Below are 23,025 nucleotides of genomic sequence, written 5' to 3'. Positions count from 1 at the left end.
AGCTGAGGATAGTTCACAAGCTGATGCACTCTTGTGATTAATTATGCATGACCTTTAGGAAATCCACAATGGCCGTAGCAGGTTTGAGATCCGCCCTTACAGAAAAATCAGGTACATTTCAGGTTTTTCAGTGAATGCTATGCGATCAGGTGAAATCATCATCCTGAAAGTCATTTCACACATTATATGATAATCATGATCAGAAGAATTATTTCTTTTAAAAGGAGGTCAGTCAGATGGAATGAACTCATATACTCCGTACATGAATTATGTACCTTGTGAAAAAACAACAACAACAAAAAAAACAAAAAAAACAAATCAACATGCTAAATATCTTTTGCTAAGTTTTTTACCAGAGGCCAAAAAAATGGGCTTGCATCTTTTTCGGGTGTGTCTGTTTTCAGCATGAAATTTCTTCATCATGTGGTGGTTAATGGCTCATATGACAGTAGACACTCAGAGCGTTATGAAATTGTAGTCTTTATAAGAATTTCTGCTTGTACCTAGCCTACAAGGGGTGGGAAATATCTCATATAAATGTTTCTATCTTCAAAGTAATTGTTGATATTAAGCCAATTTCTACTCTCTGAGATGCCCTAAGTGCTTGTTCATAAGCATCTAAAATTTACAATCGACCAATAAAATTCTCTTTATGGTTATCCAGCAGATCTTACACTGAAAGTCAACAGTGTCCTGTCTCATTTTATAACAGACTGATAAAATTATTAATTTGTTTAAACTGATTGAAAAACTCCGTTTTCCATTCTTCCGGTGTAATGCGATCGTGTGACTTTTTTTCTGTAAGAGCTTGACCATACATAACAGCAGAAAGTTAGAGTTAGGTGAGAAATGACAGTAATGATGAAGGAGTTGTGTTTGAGGTGGGCAGAAAAAAAAAAAAAACGTCTTGCCTGAGTAAGTAGTGTAAGTGGCTTCTTAACTAATCATTTGAATGTACTTGACCTGACCTTTCATCATTTCAATTTTCCTTCTCACGGATGAAGGATTTCCAGGTGCAATTAAATACGAGAGGAAATCAAAAGTATTAGAGAGTAATCGGAGGTGGCTGAATTGTTGAGGTGATTGATGACCCGTTGCTGCTCATGGTTCTGTGTGTTACTCGGTACCTTGCTGGAAATTATTCAGCACGTTCAAAAGAGTGTATAATTTGCAAGTTTGCCAGTGCTTATAACACTCCTGAGAATCAGCACTTTACTCCAACTATCCGGCTCACGGTAACAGTCAATTATATTTTAGAAACTTGCAGCATCTGCGTCACTGTCAACTCCTTTAAGGGCTTGGAGCATGCTTTAAATTCTGCCTCACTTGTTAATTGCTTTTGACAAAAGTGTCGAGCAAATGAATAACTGTAAAAGTAAGTTAATTAATCATAGAAAAAAAAATGTTTTGCAGAAACTTGTCAACTTGTCCTAAGGCCGCTGATCTACAGTGTGCGGTGAAGCGTTGCAAACTTGCCGAAAAAGGTGGCTGGGTTACTTTTACCTAATGAGGTCTGGGTGGAAAAATCCCTAATCAGGGCACCTTTAAAAAGGAGGACAGTGCAAGAAAAGGCCACAGTTAGCCAGTTTTCTGCTCTGGGTAATGTCTCAAATGTCAAGAGAAGTCTCTGAGCTGCAGAAAGAAAACATTCTGGATAATTGTTTAAGTCTGCCTGTCTTATTTGACCTTTAACCCCATACAGTAGCATTGGGACATCTTAGATCCCAGTCATGATTTGATGCTGATTTTTCTTTTGTGTATATACATATAATCTAAAATCAGATCTCCTTGAGACTTACTTACTCCCTTCCCTTTCATGCACAGAAATATAAATACAGAAGAAGTGTCAGAACCACCTTCGCTCCATTTTGGCAGAGATTCTACATGTCTCTGAAACCATTCTAGAGTTATGGGCATCACTCTCCCACAAGATATTTCCTAAGATCTCCAATACAGCAGGTGTTCAGTTAGGTTGAAATCTAGTGACCGAAAACTGCAGCATATAATTTGCATAGTTTTCATCAAATCTAACCATTCATTCAGTCCTTGTATCTTGCGGATGGGGAACAGGGTCAATCTGGATGAGATCCACTCCCATTAGAATAGAATTGCTTCCACATTTCATTACGATAAAGGTGATGAGTCAGAAAAAAATATCATAGGGGACGAGAGGATCCAAGCCAAGCCAAAATGTGTGAGAAAAAGAGAGAGGTTGATTTTTCCTTAAATTTGTCAGTATATATATATATATATATACACTATATAGATATATATATATATATATATACACTATATAGATATATAGATATATAGATATACGATCAGGCATAACATTATGAGCAGTGAGAGGTGAAGTGAATAAGACTGATTATCTGTTAGCACCTGTTAGTTGGTGGGATATATTAGGCAGCAAGTGAACATTTTGTCCTGAAAGTCGATGTGTTAGAAGCAGGAAAGATGGACAAGCGTAAGGATTTGAGCGAGATTGACAAGGACTGAATTGTGATGGCTAGACGACTGGATCAGAGCATCTCCAAAACTGCAGGTCTTGTGTGGTGTTCCCGGTCTGTAGTGGTCAGTATCTATCAAAAGTGGTCCAAGGAAGGAACAGTGGTGAACCGGCGACAGGGTCATGGGTGGCCAAGTCTCATTGATGCACGTGGGGAGCGAAGGCTGGCCCGTGTGATCTGATCCAAAAGACGAGCTACTGTTGATCAAAGTTATTGCTGGTTTTGATAGAAAGGTGACAGAATACACAGTGCATGACGGGTCAGGGCTGTTTTGGCATCAAAAGAGAGACCAACACAATATTAGGCAGATGCTCATAAAGTTATGCCTGTGTGTGTGTGTATATATATATATATATATATATATATATAAATATATATATATACACACACACACACATATATATATATATATACACACACATATATATATATATATATATATATATATATATATATATATATATATATAGACATATATATATATATATATATATATATATATATATATACACATATATATACACACACACACACACACCGATCAGGCATAACTTTATGAGTTATTTATTCAAAATAAACATGTGACACTGGAATGTTCTGTACACTGCCTAAAATCTATACTGGGACGCTGTTTTTTACTCACTCTTTACAAGCCTGAGTACTGCTTTCACATCACTGTCAATCTGTTTCACTGCTTTGTTCTGTCAGTTGAACAAGTTCATGCTCAAAAATATAGCCTGCTACAGAAGTTGTGCCGAGGTTGAGAAATGAGATATGAGTTGTTTGCTTGCTCTGGACAATTCTCCTTCACAAGTTTGTTCGGCTCATAAGCATTTTCCCACTGACACTGAACACCGAATCAACATAAATAGTCATCATATTTGCGCTGACAAGGTCCAGCAAGTGTGTGACACACCACACAAACATCATCTGAGATCTTGTAATGACTGACAGGCTGCTTGATGTGTCGGAGCACTTAAAGATCTCCTGATGGAGGGGACCTTTTTTTGGCTCTTATGTTTGTTTCTTTATTTTTATTGGCAAACATCTGAGAGAAGGATTGAAGCTGTATGTGTGTGTGTGTGTAAACAGGATTTAATGCACAGGAGACGGCTAGCTCACAGCAGTCACAAGGCATTGCGGAAAACGTTGGTAAAATAGCACAGTAATTGAAAAGCAGCAACCGGTATTGCACGGCACTCGTTTACTTTCCATCACTGTATTCCCTTTTACCCAGGAGTCTTTTTGTTCCCTACAGCATGTACACAAAATCACTGCAGTTTATATGAGTCTACAGAGGTCACACAAGTGTATTCTACCCACTGTGGAACTGCACAAAACAGCTTTCTGTCGCATGGTGTTGCGACTGGCTGTGCTGGAGGACACTGTGAGCCTGGAGCTAAAGGATAGTTGTGTTTGTGTTTGTGTGTGTGTGTGTGTGTGTGTGTAGGCATCGGGTGGTGCTTGAGTAGAGTTGCAAGAGGTGCCAAGTGCAGTCCTACACTGAGTGCAGTGATTACCATCACAGAAGGGAGTGTATGGTGGCAAACGCTGGACTGGGAATTGCTAAGTGCAGAAAGATGTACTGACTCTGTACTGCTTTTCCTAGGACACTACAATAAAAAACTCAAAAAAATACACACACACACACACTGCCTAAAATAAGCACTATTCAAATGACCAATAATAAAGCAGCGGGTATCCACGCAGCCATAAACGCTTCATTTGATTGGTTAACGGCGTGCACATGCTTGAGAGATTACAATTTCCTTTGTCTAACAATATTACAATATCATGCTGCTCAAAAATGTACTTTAAATCAAACACACACTGAATGTCCATTATACACCTGCTAGATATTCAAAATCTAAATAATGGATAATGCTATTAATTACAGTGGAGTTACTACAATTTATTTCCCTCCGGTTCGTTTCTTAACATCCAAAACAAACAAAAAAAAAACAACAACAAAGGGGTGGGTTGGGGGGAGGGAGGTTGGTTTGGCATGACTAAGGAAAAGGACAGAGGAGGAGGATAAGAAATGAGGATGTGAAGAGAGGTGTGCTTCTTTATTCTGGCAGAGAGGATCGATAGACCAAGGAAGAAGAGGACAAAAGTTGCTTTAGCTGCTCACTTCTCGGGTGACTTATAGCTTCAGAGAGAGGTAGAACGGGCGATAGAAAGTGAAAGAGGAGAGAGAGAGAGAGAGAGAGAGAGAGAGAGAGAGAGAGAGAGAGAGAGAGAGAGAGAGAGAAAATAAAAGCAAGATACAAAAGAGCGTGAGGAAGCAGAGAAAAGGGAAAAAGAAGAAAGACTAGAGAGGGTTTTGTTGTCTTAAGCAATGTTAAATTGCTTTGCGTTACCTCAAGGGCAGATGGAAGGAAGAATCTTTGTGTGATAAGTAGTGCATTGTACAGAACGATTCTGTGCCATACTAAAAGAGATTAAATAGAAGAGGAGGAGAATGTCTTGGGAGGGCACAGAATCAATGCAATATCAAGCATAACACAAATAAAGAGGTTCTAATATCTTGATATGTGGATATACAGTCAGCTTATATTTGTTTTCCTTCACCCTAACCTTGACTATTAATGCTTGTTTTCTTACAGAAAATCTCTTTAAATGACCTATTAATGAGTCTTGCTATGCTGGTCAAAACATACAGTGTATTCTGCTAGACTTTTGATCTATTAATAAGTATTACCAGTAATAGCAAAATAAAATATTAAATTTGTCTATTGCAGAATGGTAGCACTGTGCTATGTATATTGAGAGCTTCTGGCAACCACACTTTTTTTTTTTTTAATTTGCTGCTTTCTAAGCAGTACCTACTTGATTACACACCCATTATACAAGTATTAAGTGACACCAAATGACAGAATAAGCTAGATGTGTTGAAGCAGCATACAATGGTTAACATACTTTGCACACCTAAAATAAGTCACCTCTTTCATCTTGAAAGAAAGTTGCCTCCATGACTTGGCTCATATTACAGAGGGTTCAGTTTGAAATTGTGTTAGACTGTAAACTGTATTAGAGGTTTTGAATGTGAAAGGCATACCTATACTTGAAAGGACAGCAATTTACAGATTTGAAGTCTGTCTCTAGACATAAACAATAAAGAACTGCATAGCCTTAAGCTCATATTTTCAAATTCTTATGCTCAATGAAAAGATTTCAAGGGGAAACTCTCTCCGTTGTCTGGTAGGGTTTCTCCAACTGCACTGAGATATTTAGGTGTATGGGTCTGTGGTAGTTATGATACCTCAGTGGTGGAGAGAGGATAAGACATTGCAGAGGCAGGTTGAGTTGCTGGTCATCTGGCTTGTGGTTAAGTGACAATTGCCACCAAAATTGTGTGTATATTTCAGAAGGGTTTCATGTTCCAAATATAGCTCTCGGTTACATGTTATGCAGGAATTAAATGCACTATAAACCACATATTGAGAAAGTAATGTATATAAGTACTGTTCTGCACTGCAGCAAGGATCGTACACAGTGTGAAACAAATGATAAACATGCATAATCATACATATTCTATTAGAGTTCTAGGAAGAAAGATGTGAAAACTATGTCATATGTAGTGAATTATGATAGATACAGAGAAAAAAATCAAGGATGTGGTGGATAAATACTGTTCTTTCTCTCTTTCTCTAGGTCTGTGGATTAACCCCCCTTCTACCATGCAAGCCTCCCCACCCCCTCATTCTGAAAAATCACACCCATCCCTCATTTTACATCACCATCCAAGTAAAACACCCTCCTCCCCTCTCCCCTTTCACCCATCATCCCATTCTTACTCATCCATCCTTAAGCCTTCACCCAAACTCCTACATTCGGATAACCTTCTGTGTCCAAAATACACCTGTGGGTTCCTGGACCAATCCATACCATCTCCAAGCCCACCTCTACCCTCGTTCCACTGGCTGACACTGGTCACATGTGCCTGCTTGCTACCTGCTTTGATTGGACGGATTCCTGGGGCGCTGGCAGGAGAAACGTGGGGTGTAGTTTCTTCATGCCCTTTTCATTGTGTGTGCCGGAACCTTTCGGAATCTCTGAGCACACTCTGTGCAGACAAGGGCCTCCTCTTCGTTCCACCGAACATCGACCGCCGGACAGTCGAGCTCCGCCTTGCTGACAACTTCATCAGAGAAGTGGGTGGCACGGACTTTGTCAACATGACCGGATTGGTGGATTTAACGCTGTCAAGAAACACCATCAGTTACATCAAACCGATGGCGTTTGCTGACCTGGAAAGTCTCCGTTCATTGCACTTGGATGGTAACCGACTGACAGCACTTGGTTCGAGAGACTTAGTGGGTATGCTGAACCTGCAGCACCTCATTCTGAACAACAACCAGCTTATCAACATTTCCTCTGATGCCTTTGATGATTTTCTCCTCACACTAGAAGACCTCGACCTGTCTTACAATAATCTACGTAAAGCACCATGGGAAGCCATCCAGAACATGGCCAGCTTACATACGCTCAATCTCGACCACAACCTCATTGACCAGATTGAAGAAGGTTCCTTTGGTGAGCTCTACAAACTCGCTCGGTTAGACATGACTTCCAATCGCCTGCAAACTCTACCACCTGACCCCCTGTTTGCCAGGTCTCAGACAGGAGTCATCAGCCCTACACCCTACAACTCAGTAATCAGTTTGAACTTTGGAGGAAACCCTTTGCACTGTAACTGTGAGCTGCTTTGGTTGCGAAGGTTGATTCGGAGCGATGATATGGAGACTTGTGCTACTCCCATTCACCTGGCGGGACGCTACTTTTGGTCAATACCCGAGGAGGAATTTACTTGTGAGCCTCCACTCATTACGCGTCATACACACAAACTCTGGGTCTTAGAGGGTCAAAAGGCAACTCTCAAATGCCGAGCCATTGGCGACCCTGAACCAGTGGTGCACTGGGTCTCACCTGATGATCGGATTATTGCTAACTCTAGCCGTACCACCTCATTCCGTAATGGGACCCTTGAATTCTTAGTGACTGTGGCCCGTGATGATGGTGCTTACACCTGTATTGCAATCAATGCTGCTGGTGAGGCCACTGCGGTTATTGACCTTAAAGTCATTCCTCTTCCTCACCGAGGGAATGGGACAGTTTCTTTAGCTCGTGACCCAGGGTCATCAGATATTACTAGAGGTAAAACATCTAATGGGCAGACCCCCAGCCAGGACACTAACACAGACCCACAGGAAGGTAGAGAAGAGGTAGAGGCAGTGGATGGAGGGAGTGAAGGAGGAGAGGACCAGTTTGTGGAGGTACAAGGGGTGACCTCCACCTCAGCACAGGTTCGGTGGGATATAGGCAGACTTTCAGGTGAATACTTGGTTTGGATGTACCAGATACAGTACAACTGCACCGCAGATGAAACTCTGGTGTACCGGTGAGTAAAACCCACTAAGTTTTTGGATTACAACCAATTGCAAAACTTGTAAATGAAGCTAATACATTTCTGATGTATATCTTACACTGAATGTCAAAAATGTTTTAGTTTTAATTGTGTAATTTCACGTTGAGTAGCAGTATTTTGAGAACGTTATTTATTACTATTATTGCCTCATTCGAGTTAATAACATTGTGTTGTTCATTATGCAAAAGACCAAATGTAGATTAATGGAAAAGAGAAACTGCATTTTTAAAACAATTTTTATGAACAAAAATGTGTCTTTATGAGTATGTCTGGGCTAGTAGACGTAGTGCTCAATTCTAATTACTTGCTAAGGTGCAATAACTTGCAATCATTCAGCCTTGATGACTCACTTTCATGTTTTTATGCGACTCTTATCTAGCTTGAACAGACCTTGAAACGAAACTTGTAATGACCAACACATACATTTTTTAAATCAGTCAGTCACATGTATGACCCGCATGATAAAAAAAAAATGTTCAATTTAGTGGTGGTCAGTAATAATTAAATAAACTAGCAGTACATTACAATGATCTGCACTGGATGTTGAATAAACAGCATGTCAGCTGTTCATTATTATCATGAGAAAGCATGATGCAAAACAGGCCAAATGTAGTGCTTTTACTTTTCCTTTTCTTCAGTTAATACTGGCATGTTTGTCCTGAGAGATGTGTGGGTGAAGAAAAAAACCAACAGTGCAATTTGCATGTGCGCTAATGTGTGAGAATTCCCGTCCTGACTGTTCTTACTGTATTTCGACTGTATGAACAAAATATCAGATGTAAAAGTTGCCCAAAGATGACTAAAAATTGATTTTTGTGTTTACTCACCCCTAAAAAAACAGGTCGGTGTTCCTTATAGGTATTATGGTTACAATAGTGTGACCATAATCATGTAAATGTAACCTATGTTTACTGAAGATGCAGCAAATGTACCTTGAAGAATCTGCAGCCTCAAAGCAAAAACACTGCGGTGGAGTATCTTCGATCATAGCATACTCATGCAGTCCATCCACTTCTTGTAATGGCGTAGTAATGCGTTTGAAGTGGTTTGGTCTGATTCCTGTCGTCATCTCCAGGTTGCCCTGAGCTTGAATTAAACTTGAGGCTGAAGCACTACTCTATTCTTGTATGATTTGTCTTGCTGAAGGCTCCAGCAATAGATTCAGCCTAGTTGCTCTCAGACATTTTCTAAAAATGTGCAATATATCTCACAGCTCTTAGGAGACATTATCAATGAGAGATGACACCCACACTCAACCTGATAGTCTTTCACTGGGAGGGGCAGCAGGAATTATTAGGTGGCTACTGCAGACACTGTTAGTAAAATGCAGGCTGAGACAGAACAAGGATCGGAGGGATAATGAGGGATAGAGGGACAGAAACAGAGGTGCTGAGACTTTGATGGAGGATGCTGAGAAATAATGAGTAAGAACTCACACTAAATGGGGATATGTGGACACATCTAAACTGACAAACCATGTTCCTGATCCTCCCCTTGCTGTGTTCATGGAGGTTTTTGTCTATACTCTGTGAGAGGTGGCTGTAGCATGGAATGTAAGAAAGGAGACTGATGGCTTGGACATATAAAGGCACTATATAGATTAGTGGCGTGTACTGATGTTCAAGGAGTAAAGTATGAGTGAGTGGAAAATGCCACACCCACACCTTGTTTTATTCATTATGCTCAGGTCTATTTCTTTTCTGTTCTTCACTAGGGTTCTCATAATTGCCTGTTTCTGTGTCACCAGCTCGGCGACATTCCCATGTCTGCTTTATTGCAGTAAGAGCAAGTGCTTGTGTCTGTGTGGATGGGTTTTTGTGACTACACTCTAAGTCTAAATTTGCATAGTTATATATACACACAACATTGAGAGGCACTGGAAGAAAAGGTCAGGATCTTCGTCTGAAATACACAGCCATGAGTGCTGCATTTGAGTACTGGAGTACACTATTGTATATATATATATATATATATATATATATATATATATATATATATATATATATATATATATATATATATATGTTTTATGTTAAAGTGCAATTAGTTGCAATCAGTCATCCTTGATGATTCATGTTTGTATGCGACTCTTATCTAACGTGAAAATGACACAATGACCAACACACACACATACATTTAAATCAATCACATAGATGACCCACTGAATAACAACAGAATAATCATATATTTTATATAGTAATCACATGTATTATTATATAATAAACAATAAAATATTTAGTGGTATTCAGTAGTACTGAAAGTAACTAATAGTACATTATAATAATGATTAGCACTGGATGTTGACTGACATCATCTTTTCATTATTAGTACAAGAAGGCAAAGCAGGCCAAATGTAGCATTTTCTTTTCCTCTGTTAATATTGCCATGTTTGTCCAGAGAGATGTGGGTGGAAGAAAGAAACCAACAGTGCATGTTGACTTAAAGTGTATTCAGTAAGGACTGGTACTGAAATTGTGAATGCTGGAATTCAGAAGTCTATGAAACAGCAGCATTAAGTCCAGAGCCTCTATATGACAATGTAAGTTAATCACTATATGTCACACTGAAATAACTGCATGCTTTGGGAATTACAGTCTATGCAAGCCAAGCTATGGAATTCTATTTAAAGCCATAAAAATGAATCTATTAATTCATATATTTTATGGCTAATATTACGGATAAAGTTAACAAGAGCTGTAGGCATAGAAGATGAATATTCAGTAGGCTTGTCTTTTCGTTTTCTTTACCTCGACGGCTGTGTGCATGAGTTACTGTTGGAGCATATAGAAAAACATAAAATGTGAAATAATAAGATTTGCGTGATCAAGTGCTATTTTATAAGCCGCCAAATGATGCGGATGGAAGCCATATTGTTATATTAAACTAATTAGCAGTGATTCATATGATAGTCTAATTACAACTGCGATTAATCATGTAACAATATATTAGCATTATGCTGTACTATATATTCTAGACCCATAATAGAAGTTCATTTCGATGCTTGCCATCTTCTCATTCCTGTATAAAATTTGACTGACCTTTGTTTTTATTCCCAAATTGTAGCCTGGTGCTTTTATATTACACTGTAATTGATTTGACAGCATTAAAAAAATAAGCAAACAAGAAAAAAAAAAACAGTCTTCAGTCCACTTTTTGTATTCCTGATTTTTTTTAAAAAAGTCAACGCAAATGCTTGTGTTTAAAGGCAACCTCAGAGGCATGTACTACACACAGGTGATTTGCATAATCTGAATGTGATCCCAGAAAATGACTTCTTTGCATAAATATTGATGTGGTTTAAGTTGCCAACTGGCTCCTAACCATGGCTTATATAATATACTGACGTATTGTCAAGTTATTCAGTATAGCCAAGGTGCATCTGCTTGACTATAACTGTCAGTCTTTGCTGTTAACACTGGTTAACCACTGAAACACTGTTAACCACTGGTCTCTTTTCACTCATTACCCTCTCTCTATCTGTATTAGTATTAGACAGCAGGTATATTAAATTCAACTAAACGTTATTACTAAACGCAGTACTGAAAATGTGATACTGCCCCACCCACTTACAACAATTCATTTTTACTGTAGTTTTCTAACATAAGCTTCTAATATAATATAACTGCCATTCAGAACAGCTGCACAAGAACGAGATACCCATTTAGGAATGTTGATTATTGCACCTTACAGATGGAACATCAACCTTTTGGGCTATGATGATGTCTGCAGCATATTAAACGAAAGCAAATCTTTGTGCACTGTTTGGGCTGTCATTTGGAGGGGGGTCCTATGACTAACGCTGATTGAGCTACTGCAATTCCCCGCTATGCTCTCCTGCTAAGACTCTAATGCATTCACTTGTCAGTGAATTTTGCCTTGCAATTCAATTAGTCCTAGCAGTCTTTATCTCATTCCCACTTTTCAATTTGCTTTTCTGCTCCTGCCGGATTATATAATATATGTAAATGTGTATTTCTTCTGTTTTTTTTTTTAATCTGCCTGTAAGCAATTGAAAAGATACGCAGATCGCTGTGCAGTTAGACTGAAGTATGTATTTACTGTATGTATGTAGTTTTTTGGTCATATAATATGAAACGTATGAGACTACCGTATTTCGTATGAGTTACTGGTCAAAGTATCATATGCAAAATATTGACTACAAAACGCAGTAAAGCACTGGTTAGCTTCAAAGGTTATCATGTGAGAAAGTTTGTGTAATGCTTGCCGACCCCTGCGTCCCAAATGACATACTACACACTGTGCACTTACACTATGCACTCTATCTATTCTACCGTCTAGTGTGTAAATCTTAGAAGGATAGTATCGTGTTAAACGGGACACTAACAGTTTTCCAAGTCGAAGACGAATTATGTACGTAATGTGACTTTAGCAGAATACAGTGAATTTTTAAAATGTTGAAAAATAAATCATAAGCTAATTTACAAGAGTCTTGCAAGATGTTTTGTCCACTGCAGTGTCGTCAGACATCTTGACATTTTTTCTCATCCAGAGTCAGTGCCTGGTGGCTCTGCCCTCTTTCGCTATTCAATTCAATTCAATTCAACAAACTTTATTTATCCCCAGGGGGCAATTTAAGGCACACAGAGTAGTTAAAAAGATTAGTGCAAATACAAAATAAAATAAAATAAAATAAAATAAAATAAAATAAAATAAAATAAAATAAAATAAAATAAAATAAAATAAAATAAAATACAATTGTTGTAATGAATAAGGAATAAGTCCGTTAGTGCAAACAGCTTTGAGTAAACATCTGTATAAAATATCTGTAAAATAAATATAAACAGTTTAAACTAATAGGTACTGGTTAATAGCCGAAACAAAAGAAGAGGAAGAAGAAGAACATAGAAGAAGGTGAAATAAATGGATGCATCTATTAATAAATGAAACTTAATCAATTAGAATAAACTTAATCAATTAAAATTAAGCAAATCTACGAGGGTTGAGTGTATGAAGTGTTCAACATTCCACACTTTCTTTATTTTTTTCTTTGGCGCTTGAAAAAGTGCATCAAACGGGTTCTTGTAGTGCACTTCTTGTTGGAATTTTCAGTCTGAACACATGACTCACACTATTTGTACACAATGGCACAGAATAGTGCATAAGAATGCAATTTGGGATGCACCTACATTATGATTAAACAACATGAACAAACCATATACATATACAGAAATATCACCATGATCATGATCATCTGTCCTCGGTCATGTAAACTATCTGTACATACTTCCTGAATGTATGAAGTATCAACATTTCAATCAATGGGTTTCTTTTAAAGCCTAAAAGCTGCACTTTGACTGAAAATCAGGCATTTCCCTACTATAAAGTGAAAGAAAAAAAATGCTGACATGGTATATGGCATAATGGTTTTTTTTTTTTTAGATTAGCTAGCCACCAGCTTCATATCATCTGCTGCACAGCAAGCTTTAAAAGATGTAGTACTACTAAAGATTCATCTAAGCTTTTAACGTTATTTGTGTGTTACTGATCTCGTCAGGCCATATGTCAAACAGGCTTTAATAAAAAGAAGCTTTTTATTTACATGTCAGTAAGACCACTCATAATATATTTAATATTTTTTTATTTTGCATATCTTCCATAGACTGCAATAACAAGAGCAGACTGACTCAGAGAATCCATAATAAAAAAAAAATACTGAAGCACAGGCTGGATGACCTTGGCCAGTAACTCATAATTTACAGCTGAACCATGCTTAATAGAATACACCCTCAATGGTTAAGTTACTTGGGCAGTGAGAGGAAGAGAAAAAAGAATGAAAGAGAAAGGAAGAAGAAAAATCAGAAAGGATAGGACGGAAATGGAAAGCGTGTGGTGGAAGGGGCAATAATGAAGTACGGGTGAACAATTAGAGGATAAAATGATTCAAGGTTATGGAGAGGAAGGCATACATAGGAATTAGAGCACATGAGCTGGAGAGCATGAACAAGGTAGAAAGGTCCTGTAGGCTGACAGAGAGGGTATAAGCACTGCAAGGGAGCATGGGTGAAATTAGAAGAGAAAGAATAATTGAGTGATCTAGGCAACGCAGGAACAAAGATGGTGAAAGAACTGTGTGGGAGGCATGCTGAGAGCGTTGTCAAAAGGCAGAAGTGTGCAATTGTAGGGTTGTGTTTTTCCCAGCACTTGCACGTAGCCATTATTCCAGTTATGCATTTGTGTGACAATGGCATACTGCTCTGTGTATTTAAAAAAAAGTGGAAAGTGGAACATTAAGGTGAACAAATAGAGCTTCTGCACATTCACACTCCTCTGAGTGCTCGTTCACGGCTTTCCTTTTACTTGTAGCGGTACAATATTTTGCTAAAGCTTATGCCCACCCCCTCCCTACCTCCCTCTCCACATCTCTCTTACAGGTCATTCACTTAATCACTCTTCTTCTGGTATGGCTCACTTGAGGTGTTCTATTCTCCTAAGCAGTCCCTGCTGATAGCAGCTAAATTATTACACATTAACAGTCATGCTTTCTTTTCATAATTCTATTGTAGGTTACTGCTTGATTAAATCAATTTCTCTCTACTGAGCCCCTATTCACCTTCCAGTCTTCCCCCTTCCCAATTTCAGACACCTTTTCTTTGCCTGAATGAATTTTTTTGCTGCATACCGGCACTAATTCTCTCTTTTTTTGGTTTCTCTCTTTTTTTCAGAATCTTGCCGTCTACAAGTAACAGCTTCCTCCTGAAGAACTTGGTCTCTGGAGCAGACTATAACCTGTGTGTTTTGGCCATTTTTGATGACACGGTCACTTCCATGGCTGCCACAAAGGTTCTTGGATGTGCTCAGTTCAGCACCAAGGATAATTACCCAGACTGCCGTTCACTGCAGGCCCACTTTCTGGGTGGGACCTTGACCATTCTGGTGGGGGGAGTCGTCGTGGTTACGCTGCTGGTGTTTACTGTGGCACTTATGGTGCGTCACCGGGTCTGCAGTAATCACAGCAATCATCATGGAGTTACCGGAGAAGTCGGGTGCTCAGGATCCAACTCGTCACCGACAGGGAAAGGAGCCGTTTTTTCACAGAGAAACAGCAGCGGGGAGGTAATGATGGTGGTCTTACCTAATGGGCTGCCTCAAAAACAAAGAGGTGTGGGAGGAGCGGCGGAGTCATCATCAAAGTTGTCGCCTACTCAGAAACCCCAAACCCTGCCTAAGCCCAAAGTGAATCTGGAGCAGCTAAAGGCAGGAGCAGGGGCACAGAAGGCACTTCCACCATATACCCCAGAGACTGAACGAATGCCAATGTACTACACCCCCAAGAAGCCGTCCCCCTCTACACTGCCACGCCAGTCACGTCAGTCAGAGGCAGCACTGATGAAACTCCATTTCGCAAACAGAGATACAGAGAAACAGGCAAGCTACAGCCTTGTCCCCTCATCTCACGGTGACCGGAGGTTCAGCACAGGAGGGTCTGTTGTTGTCCGACGAGGAGGCAGAGACAGCGGATGTCACTCAGAGACAGCCTATCAGACCTCAGGCCTAAGTGCTGCACGCCACAGGCGCAGCTCTTCGTTCGACATGGGCAACATGGCGGCCACAACCTGCTACAGTTACGCCAAGCGACTGAGTGTCATCTGGAGCAAACGGAGCCAGTCACTGCACGGCATGCTGGCCCAGTGCGCTTCCACGAACAGCATCTCCACCACCAGCAGCGGCGGCAGCGGGGATTTCCACGTCAGACACACGCGTACTGCCATCCACGCCTACAAATCCAACACCCTGCCCTCAAGCATAGCCAGAACACATACAGAGCAAAGTAGAGAAAAATGTAAAGAGAAAGTAAAGGCAAAAAATAAAGGCGAAGAACTGGAGGAAAGTGTGGTGTAGACAAAAATAGAGCTGCACATTGAAGCAAGAAATGAAGAGACCTTTAAAATAAACGAGTGGGGTGACTGTGGACAGAGATAGATGAAAGAGGGAAAGTTAAAGAGTGCAACATGAGGTCTGATATGTAGGAGTGGAAGACAGGCTGAAGGAAAGGTTGAGTAGAGAGATGAGAGGTAGAGAAAAGATGTCATGGTAGAAAAAAGGAGCAGACATGAAAAGGTACAAGGAGGGAAGCAGGAGGAAAAAAGGAGAGCAGAGTCAAGAATCAGGCTAATGTCAAATGGACTAAAAAAGGGAGAACACATTGGTGCATATCCTGTGGGACTGGTGTCTAAGTGGATTCTGAAGCAACACAGAAATTCAATCTCTCCAATGAGCCTATAAAGTGTGAATAGAGGAGCTAAATAAAGACTAGGTACTTGGCCTATTTTCAAACAACAAAAAAAAACTTTTAACGCACACGGGCAAAGGGACAGACTGACAGCATTTAAGCAATGATCAATTGGCTATCCTGTCACTGGGATTATGGAAGCAGAAGAGCAGCTGGAAATGCAGAGTCATGCCCAATCAATCGGATATGATCCACACACAGAGAGAGAGAGAGAGAGAGAGAGAGCGAGAGAGAGAGCCGCCTTTGCAGCAACCTGGGAGCAAACACAAAGCGGCACGGGTGTGAAATGCAGCACTGGAATGATGATGAAATGATTTGGGACAGATTTAGCGCATAGACAAATAAATGGCCATTGACTTAGGATGAATGGGATCAGTTCCGGTTTGTGTGTGTGTGTGTGTGTGTGTGAGCCTGAGTATGAGTGCATATAATACGGAGCAGTCAGTGCGTATATGGAAAAGGATGAAGACTCCTTTTGTTTACTTCTGTGATGCTCCATTTTACTATAATCATCCAGACTGCAGTCTGATGAACTGAAACTGATCCATTATTGTGGACCGGGTCATTAAAATACTATAAGGTGTCATTAAGACTACATAGAGAGATTAACAACAAAAGAAACAAAGAAAGAAAGTATAAATCCCTTGAAAGTCTGTTTTGTTACTAATTTTCATGAGTGATAATAGAGCTAAAAAAAAAACAAACAAAAAAGAAATACAATTTTGTTGCAACAATCTTTCATGATTTTTAGTTATCAATATGATTGTAATTATCATTGAGCTTAAATGAAAAGAGAACAAAAGCAGCAGGTTCAATGATAATAATAACCATCCTGATGATAATGTTTTTTTGTTTGATTTCCATTTTGCCAAAGTAAATATTGTTACCTTGACTTGATATTCTAAATGATGAAATAAAACAGAAAAAAAAAAAAAATAATCATGAATTTTCCTTTTAATTAATGTCTTTGAGGGTAGAACAGGAAATGAAGAGGTGAGTATTGTCATATATTCTGTGTGTGTGTGTGATGCTACTTCCATTTTGATAGCTTCCTAATATATCGTTCACTCTTGGCTGATAACCCTGGTGTCTGTGCAATTATCTATATAGAATGAAAAATGGCCCCTCTCTCTAACACGCGCTCACACACAGGCTCTCAGACGTAATCATCTGCGGAGTGACAGAGTGAAACAGAGTGAGACACAGATAGCAATGGACTGAAAGGCTGAAAACAAGGACACAAGCATCCGGGAGACTGCTGATGTGAGTGACAGGGCAGAGGACAGAGTCAAGGCAAAGAGCAAGAGAGAGAGAGAGAGATGAAGGGATAGAAATAGAGCAGTGGGACTATAGTGCCTGTGTGGGAGCTATTTTTAGGGTGGAAATACTTTGCCAGAATGCATTGCATTGCCAATAACGCATATTTAAGCATGGTTAAGGTGAGTAAAACAAGGAGCTGTGTGTGTGTGTGTGAGTGAGTGAACATTGTGCTATCTTCTACCTTCTGTGTTTACTTATAGCATTTCTGGAATACTAACACATGCACACATCATCCAGTCAATGATATTTACCCAAGATGTCTAAATAATGGAATACAATATACAATATGTACAGTGTACTCAGTGTGATTTTCCACAGTCTGAATAGACTCATTCCAACAGATATCAAATTTACTAGATGCTTTGTTTATTTTAGCCGGATTTATGAAATTTACAACAGTTGTGTAATATGTGTATGTGAGTAGGAGAATTTACTGTCACAATGCTGCAGTAACAACAAAACCTCTGCTTTTAACAAGTCACAGAGTTCATCACTGTCAATTCAGTTTAATTCAACTCTATATAATAAGGGTTATAATACATTTTTACAGCATCCTGTATATAAAATATAAAACCTTTACAGGAGCAGCTTTACAGTAATATAAAAATTTAGGATATAAATTAGAACAGTTGAATTAATCTAATGAGAAAGCCAGGGAAGACGGCAATGAGGAAAACGTCCCTGAGACAAGCAAGAACCAGACCCAAAAGGGAACTGTACCTCATCTGTAAGTGCGATTATAAAATAATTTCCCTTCTATAGCTGTCAAAAGTACAATTCCACAAGCAGGAAATTCTTTCTAGTTTGAATATGAGATCTGTCTTGTTAAAAATTATCAACTGGCCACTGATGGAGAGCTAAACTGTTCATCTCACTTGCAGCCTGAAACCGTCTTCTCTTTATGGTTTCTAAGTGATACCCTCCACAGTAATCTCATGTATCAGTAGTTTGTCCATATGGGGTCATCCTCAATAGTAGCAAGTGCTTTCCAAGTGGTAAGAAGATGGATCAGGCAGCTCTGGATAGCACAAAAGGCATCAGGATCACTGGTCAGCAAAATATCTTCGATCTGAGGCTTGTGATCCAGATAATTCATATAAAATCAAACAGAATCCAAACACATCTCACGTGCTCCTAAGACAGAACCACAAATATGTCTGAGGCCTTTTACTAACTGGCTGCAGTATTTATAGTACAGTATTTTTAACCCCACCCACTACCATGCTAGTGAATATAGAAGAAGACAAACATATTTTTAAATATATTTTTTAGACAGCTTATTCTCAGGAATACAATTTCAGCTGACCCTGATACATTTATAGCATCAAAAAAAAGAAAAGAAAAAAAAAGCGTATGTATGATGACATGATTGACAGCAAGACAGTCAAGCCTGATGAATCCACACACACACTTTCCAACACAAACCTGAAGCCCCTGACAGTTCTGTAGCAAAGCAATCTCTTGTTCTGCTCTTGTAACAGACCCTCAGCAGGAGGGTTTTTTTTTTTTTTTTTGCAGTTTTCATGTCTTAGCTAGTTTGTTGTACTCATATTATAACAAGCAAAACAACAGGAGAGAACAAAGTGATGGCATGACCCAAGGCAGCTAACTCTGTCTAAATTATACAACAATTAATGTCTGACTTTATGACCTTAGCTAGCACTAGAAGTAGCTTGGCTGGCCAGTCGTGCCTTTTAACTCCATAAAAGAAAGCACTTCTCCAAGCAGATGTGTAACTGTTGGAGAAAGCTGCAAAATAGGTTGAGTTTACATGATTTACTAGGCATGCTTTACTCACATACATTAGATACATACTTTTTTCTAATGTTAAATTGTAGCTCAGTCAGTCATGCTTCAAAACTCTATAATCTTTTCTTGACAACAATACAGTCTCAGGGTGGATAGAAAGTGGATAGAACCACTAGGAGACTATCATGCTGTCTTTGAACAGCCATTGCATCAAGGAATTTGTGCTATAATAAAAATAATAACAAATAATAAAGTTCCTCAGCAGCTCTTGGTTGCACAATTGCAGGACAGGAGAAAGGACATTATTTATATTTACGTTATTTACTGTCCAGTGTCACCCAAATGAGGATGAGGTTTCCGTCTGAGTCTGGTTCCTCTCAGGGTTTCTTCCTCATATCATCTCAGGGAATTTTTCTTTACTCAGGCTCGCTCAATAGGGATAAAAGTTTGGGATAGATAGTAACTTTAAACTTTATAATTTTTTCTATGTTTCTATACTTCTCTAAAGCTGCTTTGAGACAATGTCCATTGTTAAAAGTGCCATATAAATAAATTGAATTGAATATAAACAATATATGTGCACAAATTTCACGACTATAATGCACCAAAGCACCATCTTCATTTGCAAGGTAATAACTTTCAACGTCTATGAAGAACGTCCGTGTCCATGACCGAAATGGACGGAAGAAAGGTGGATGTATCCTCCGTCCATCTATATCTACTGCACATCCTCTGACTCCAAGGTGTCTACTGCCAGGTTTGAGCTAGTGCACAAACTCAGTCAAGATGGCGACATTCAGATTGGAGAAAGCCTTCAAAACCACACACTGGGAGAAAATGGCGCCATCTTATCCACTCATATATACAGTCATTGATTTGCATTCATAAAGGATTCATCGAAACTAAATTATTATTGCATCCTTTTAATCGTTAAAGCTATCCTAATCCTATAATGTATTTGTACTGTACATTTAAAAAAAATCTTGCTGAGCCTTCAGTCAGATTAAACCTCACATTAGTGATACTTCATTTCTTTTAGCCCCAGCTAATTGTTCAGTTATTCATCTTAAAGCATACTGATGACTGAATTCTTATGTAGCAATATTAATAATACTTTAGGAGAGAAAAGAATGTAAATCTTTCTTTCTCTAAAATCTGGATTAAAGACTGCTCCTGCGTGTTTAAAATATTCCTCTAAGCCACAACAAACACTAATACTGACAGACAGATATTCCATTTCACTCTATCTCTCTCTGTCTCTCTCTCTGTCTCTTACACACCCACAGACCCAGACGAAGACACACACACAGACACACACACACAGATAATGGCCATGACCTGTGTAGTAACTGGTATGTAATTTGATCCTGGCGCTTTATTAAGATTTAAGCCAGCTCAACCATCAATATGACCTTCTTGTAATGACTCTTTGTGTGTGTGTGTGTAACACAGGTGGACATAGTGAGAAAAGAAGCTGAGCAAGTGTGAGAGAGAGAGAGAGAGAGAGAGAGAGAGAGAGAGAGTATTTGTGACTGCAAAGGTGACTGCTCAAGACCCAAGAAGTAACGTACATATCTTGCCTTCTTCGAGGAAAAATACAAGTCAGCATCTCACCTTCCTTCAGTAAAAGCACCAGTTAATTTCATAGCCTCATTTCCAAACTCCATGAACATCTATGAATTTTCTGACTCGTGGTATTATTATACTCTGTAGCTATTCTATACAGCACAGCATGCCCAGAACAAAATCTGTCAATACGGGCTTGGCAGCTCTGTTCTCCGCCTTCTGTTCCTCTCTGTTTCCAGTCAGAGGAGCTTTGAAGACTCTGCCAGGGCTCTGCTGCTGCTGAGAGCACATCAGCACCACTTTTCCACATCAGTGCAGTATTCAGTTATGTTGGCACAAAATACCAAGCAAGGTGCCAGGAACCAGGTCTACATGGATAGCCACTTGCTATTTGGATGACTCCACTAAAGTAACAACTGAAGGGATGCATTCCAAAACAAACAGGCTCTTAATATTAAAAAAATGTGTAACAATATACATGACTTCATTTGTTTAACTCCAGGGTCGGCAGCATGATCCTGAGCTCAGGGCTAGTCTCTGTGTGAAGTTTTTACATCTACTTCCTGTGGTCTTGTGGGTTTACACTCGGTTCTCTGCATGTTAAATGTCCCAAAATCATGCTGGTATGTGGCTTGGTTCACTAAACTGCCTCTGGGTGTGAATGAGTGTGTGACTGTGTGAGTCCATGGTGCCCTGCGATGGACTGGCTTCCCATCTGGGGTGTATTCCCACCTTGTGCGCAGTGTTTGCAGGCTAAGCTGCATGGACCATCACCCTGTTCAGAGTAAAGCATTAGTGATGATGAATGACTGAGTAAAAAATTGTCAGGAAGCTGTTAGGTTAAAGCTGGAATATATACAGAATCAAAACACATCCAAACCAACTGCATTTATACAATCCATTATGTAAAACACAGCTCTCCACATCTCTACACACCTCTACACACCTCAACACACCTCACAACAATTCACAACACCTTAACACACCTCACAGCACTCCACAACAACTCAACACACCTCACAGCACTTCACCACACCTTAACACAACTCAGAACACTTCACCACACCTTAACACAACTCAGAACACTTCACCACACCTCAACACACCTCACCATACCTCACAAGACCTCAACACACCTCACAACACTTCACCACACCTCACAACACCTCTCTACACCTCACAGCACTTCAGAACACCTTTACATTCCCCACAAAACCATACCTCAACACACCTTACAACTCTTCATAATACTTCAACACACTTTGCAACACCTCTCTATACACTACCTCAACACACTTCACTATGCATCAACACATTTCTCTATTTTAGGATGTTTAATATTGTATTATAAATAATACCAAATAAAGACATTATTAGCTTTTCTTCTTATTTATACTGCTCTACCTCTACACTATGTCTAAGCAAACTGTTTGAAGTGCACCGACAGTGAAGAAATGCTAATCTGTCCCTAGTGTTCACATGCTAGCTAGTCAGAGAGCTGCCCCTTATTCAAAAGAACCTATATAATAACACAGAAAGAAAATAAAGCAGAACGAACATACTAACAAGTTACTGAAGCCTGTTGTGACTGTCTTTGTGGTAAGAAAAAGAAAAATATCCCAATTGCCCTACTCACATAAAGTGCATGAAGGGGATGCGTCACTCTGGTGCCTGCATGACACCCGCTGTTCGGTGCTGTTACATGTCAGCCTATAATTGGGCGCTGAGTCATGCGGATATACTGACAGTGACAGATTTTGATTTTGATGTGTTTGTTAAAAAAGGCTCATAAAATTACACATACATAAATAATTATTCACTTAGCAAGAGACAAGGTGAAATCCAGGAATGCATACATGCACTGTACATGTGTCCTCAACAAGAATACACCTTACACCAGCAACCTAGTATATAAAATTGATGGTTAATAAGTTTAAAGGTGCGACAATCTGATTTTTTTACTTGCACAAATAACAAGTAGAACATGATCAAAAATAATTGTTTCTGCTGTTGTTCTATATAGCGCAAGTGGCTGAGAAAACTCATTTGGAAAACTGTTTGTTCAGAGTGCTTGACTGCATTTACATGGGCCTCCTGTAATTCCTTTTTAGACACACCCCAATGCCTCTTCACTCCACCCCATTTGACTTTTTTTCAGAAAGAAAAAAAAAATATATAGCTGAAATCAGCAAGTGCCC

General features: G+C 39.3%; 2 protein-coding genes across 7 annotated transcripts in view; one reads left to right on the top strand and one right to left on the bottom strand.

The window, feature by feature from the left end:
* Positions 1 to 18,204, top strand: part of LOC131355789 (leucine-rich repeat and fibronectin type-III domain-containing protein 4) — a 34,677-nt gene extending 16,473 nt beyond the window's left edge. For all 3 annotated transcript variants that reach the window (XM_058394278.1, XM_058394277.1, XM_058394279.1), the window contains exons 3-4: positions 6,168 to 7,914; positions 14,625 to 18,204. In XM_058394278.1, the coding sequence (XP_058250261.1) occupies positions 6,194 to 7,914; positions 14,625 to 15,801 (2,898 nt within the window). In that variant the 5' untranslated portion in view covers positions 6,168 to 6,193 and the 3' untranslated portion in view covers positions 15,802 to 18,204. The remainder of the gene's footprint in view (positions 1 to 6,167; positions 7,915 to 14,624) is intronic.
* pcxb (pyruvate carboxylase b) overlaps positions 1 to 23,025 on the bottom strand; it is a 222,481-nt gene that overhangs the window by 71,342 nt on the left and 128,114 nt on the right. The gene's annotated exons all lie outside the window — the stretch shown is intronic.

This window comes from Hemibagrus wyckioides, linkage group LG07 (assembly GCF_019097595.1).
Source record: "Hemibagrus wyckioides isolate EC202008001 linkage group LG07, SWU_Hwy_1.0, whole genome shotgun sequence".
NCBI lineage: Eukaryota > Metazoa > Chordata > Actinopteri > Siluriformes > Bagridae > Hemibagrus > Hemibagrus wyckioides.
This window is presented reverse-complemented; position numbering and strand designations above follow the sequence as displayed.